Here is a 3192-nt window from a genome sequence, read left to right on the forward strand (position 1 = left end):
GTGACCGTCCGGCCTTCTGCATCTCCCGGTTTCTGTTTGGGCCACGGGAGGACCAGCCGTGTCCTGTCTGGCTTCAGGCTGTGGTGTCACAGCACGCACAGGGGTCTCCACCCCGAGACCGTGCCCATTGTCACCGAAGGGGCCTCCATATTCCCACCTAATCCTCAGTCCGTTGTGATTTCAATATCAAACGAGAAAAAAGTCTATTTCAAACGGCCACAAAGTACACAAATGAATCTGTCCCGTCTGCAAAGTCGGTGCAGACCCAAAGGCATCTCTGGCGAGATTCCACTTGAAGGAAACCTCCAGAGTAGGTAACGGAACACGGAGAGAAAACAGACTGGGGGTTCCCAGGGGATGGCGGGGGCACGAATGGGGAGTGAGGGCTCCGGGTACACGGTGACCCTTGGGGACCGAGATATCCTGCAGCAAAATTCTGGGCCGTGGTTCACAGCCTCGTGAGCGTACCCTGTGCTCAGGAATTGCACAACATAAAGGAAATAAATTTTTAGTGAAGATTAATGTGGATTTGAAACATACCAGGAACCAATAATGTACCAGCTCAAAAGTAGAGGAGAGAAAGGATCAGGGAGAAGAGGAAGAGTCATTGTGGTGGAGGGGTCGGGGACTGGGACCGGAGCAACAATTAGAAATACAAGAAACACCCCTCGAAGGCCTTTGAGCCCTTGATTTGTGGCCGGAATCCACACGGGAACAAGGGCGGTGGCAGGAACGGTGTCGGGAGCAGAAGCAGGAACCAGCTGACTCTGTTCACGTGCCCGCTGTCCCAGCACAGGTCCCAGGTCACCTGCTGGCTCTCCAGCCCCTGCAGGAGTCGCTCCAGTCTCCACCCCTGCCGGCAGAGACGCCGAGGACCCGGATGCCCTCGGGTCAGGCTCTGGAGTCGCACCGGCTTCTGCTCCTGCCCCGGACTCTTGAGAAGGAAACAGAGTGGTGGTTGCAGCGGCTCCAAGGCCTCAGGGTGAGAGGAGGGAAGACTCCCCCCCGCCCCCCACCCAGCGACGGCCTCTCCAGGGGCCTTGGCAGACACACAAGTCACCTCAGAGCCTCCCCGAGAAGCCTCGGCCAGGGACCCACACCGGGACCTCTGCCCCCTGCAGTCCGCAGCCCGGCCTCTCAGTCTGCTCCTGGCCCCACACCAGCCCCCGGGGGCTCCTCCCTGGGTGGCCCAGCACCGCCCTGGTCCCATGCACACACATCTCCCACCCCCAGCCTTCTCACCCTCGGGCTCTGGCTCCGGGGGCTCCGGGTCCTGATCCCAGGACCCGTGAACCAGGACCCTGTGGGCGGGCCGGGGCGGTGAAGGAGGCCTTCCCAGGCCATCTCCAGGCTCTGCTTCCCAAGACCTCCCTGCAGCCACTCTCTCCCTCGGTCCAGGGTGGTCCTCCTGGGCGACGGGGCACACGCACAACTCTGGAGGGCAGGCGTATTGGGATTCGGCCAGACGTTTCCCGATTTCATCGCTTGATTTCTGTAAAGACAGTGACCCGCGGCCATCCCGGAGACATCACAGCCGTGCCCGGCCATCCTCAGTGTCCTTCCACCCTCTCCACTGTGGCTCCCAGATTGGACACAGACCTGAGCATGCATAGACCTGTGCCTGGGACACAGTGACATCCACCGACAGGGCTCGGAATGAACATCGGGGACAGGAGGGCCACCCCAGCACACCCTGTCCCTCCCAACCAGCCTTGACCGAGTGTGAGCCTGACCCGACCCCCCAGGCATCTGACCCCTTCATCAGCCTGCACCTGCTCGGGTGGACCCTCCACACACGACCCCTCCATCCACACAGACACACAGACACACAGACACACACACACACACACACACACACACACACCCGGGGGTGGGGGGACATGGGGCCGCACAGGTCAGATCAGAGTGGTGTCGGGCTGGACTGGATGTCTCTGGGTCTCCCTGTGTTACCTTTGGGTCCCTGCGAGCTAGAGACCTGAGGCGTCCTGTGCACGACCTGACCCACTGTCTCCAGGGTCGGGAAGCGTCGCTGCCACGGGCTCCCCTGAGCCGGCAGCCGCGGGACCCGGGCACACAACAGGAGAACATGTCCGTCAGGCGAAGATGTCCAAAGGAATGAGCCCAGTCGGGCGCTGTCTCCAGAATGTGGGTGCCTGGTGACCCGGGTTGTGAGTTCAACTGGGCTCTGTGACCAGGGAGGTGAGGTCACTTCCTGGGGTCCCCTCACCCGGCTTCCTGCTCCCACAAGAGCCCCTCCCAGGCTGCAAAGGACTCCCCTCCGCCCCATGCCCTGTCCCTACAGTGACACCAACACAGCCCAGAAACGTCCCCGCGAGGCCTGGGCTGGCCGGTGCCGCGGCTTTGGGGCCACACAGCTGGGTTCAGACCTGGGTTTTCCTCCTGACCGGTGCTGGGACCCCGCACACACCCTGTGCCTCCTGGGGTCCCCCAGTCTGCCCGTCTGCACAGTGGGGTCCTTGTGGCATCTACTTGTAGGGTTGCCATCAGGGAGCCACCTGTAGACACGTCCCGTGCCTGCTATCCCGGGAGGCTCGTGGGCACACGTGGGCGTGGAAGGATGAGGAAGGGGTGGGCCTGGCACGGAACACACTCACGCGGGCCTGGGTCTGCCCCGGGTCCAGGCACGGCCACCCCTCCTGCCTGAGTCCCAGGCCCGGGGGAAGGTGGAGGTGAACTCATTCAGACCCTGGGCCCACCAGACACGCACTCCAGGGGCCCCATTGCATTTGGGCTCTGGTCCCAGTGCCTGGTCTGGGCCTCCGTGCTGGGCGGTCCCCACTGTGTCTCCCAGCCTTCCCGAATCCTGATCCCACGTCCCTCTGTCACCCCGTCCTCTCCCGTGTGGATGGCCCGTGTGACTGGGTTCTAAGGGCTAGAACATGATGACCGGGTGTCATTTCTGAGCCGATTCATGGAATTTCTGGTTTCCTCTCTCGTGGGTCCATTCTCTGTCTCTGCCTCGGACTCTGTCTGTCTCTGTGTGTCTCGCGGGAGCAGGGCCTGTGGGCTCCAGGGTCCAGGTGACAACCCTCAGAAGCCTCCTTTGTGGCCTGTGTCCCTCCCCTGGCCCGGTGCTCAGCTCACTAATGAGTCCTTCTCACCCCAGCCACGGCGCTGCCTAGGGAACCACTTCCTAATGAGGACCCGAGACTCCAACAAGGAGGGTCTTGA

The 3192-nt window shown here is 62.2% G+C and overlaps 1 protein-coding gene across 2 annotated transcripts; it reads right to left on the reverse strand.

Moving 5' to 3' along the window:
- Positions 1 to 492: 492 nt before the first annotated feature.
- On the reverse strand, positions 493 to 2938 carry LOC121025311 (CMT1A duplicated region transcript 15 protein-like protein). 2 transcript variants are annotated; one of them, XM_040467857.1, is made up of 3 exons: positions 1951 to 2938; positions 1243 to 1492; positions 493 to 934 (listed from the first exon to the last, which is right to left on the reverse strand). In XM_040467857.1, the coding sequence occupies exons 1-3, from the start codon at positions 2086 to 2088 to the stop codon at positions 519 to 521; spliced, it is 804 nt and encodes a 267-aa protein (XP_040323791.1). In that variant the 5' UTR covers positions 2089 to 2938; the 3' UTR covers positions 493 to 518. The 2 variants fall into 2 exon arrangements, with proteins under 2 accessions (XP_040323791.1, XP_040323790.1); XM_040467856.1 differs by having other exon boundaries at positions 493 to 1492.
- Between the last annotated feature and the right edge of the window lie 254 nt (positions 2939 to 3192).

This window comes from Herpailurus yagouaroundi, unplaced genomic scaffold (assembly GCF_014898765.1).
Source record: "Herpailurus yagouaroundi ecotype Mexico unplaced genomic scaffold, PumYag 67582, whole genome shotgun sequence".
In the NCBI taxonomy this organism is placed as follows: domain Eukaryota; kingdom Metazoa; phylum Chordata; class Mammalia; order Carnivora; family Felidae; genus Herpailurus; species Herpailurus yagouaroundi.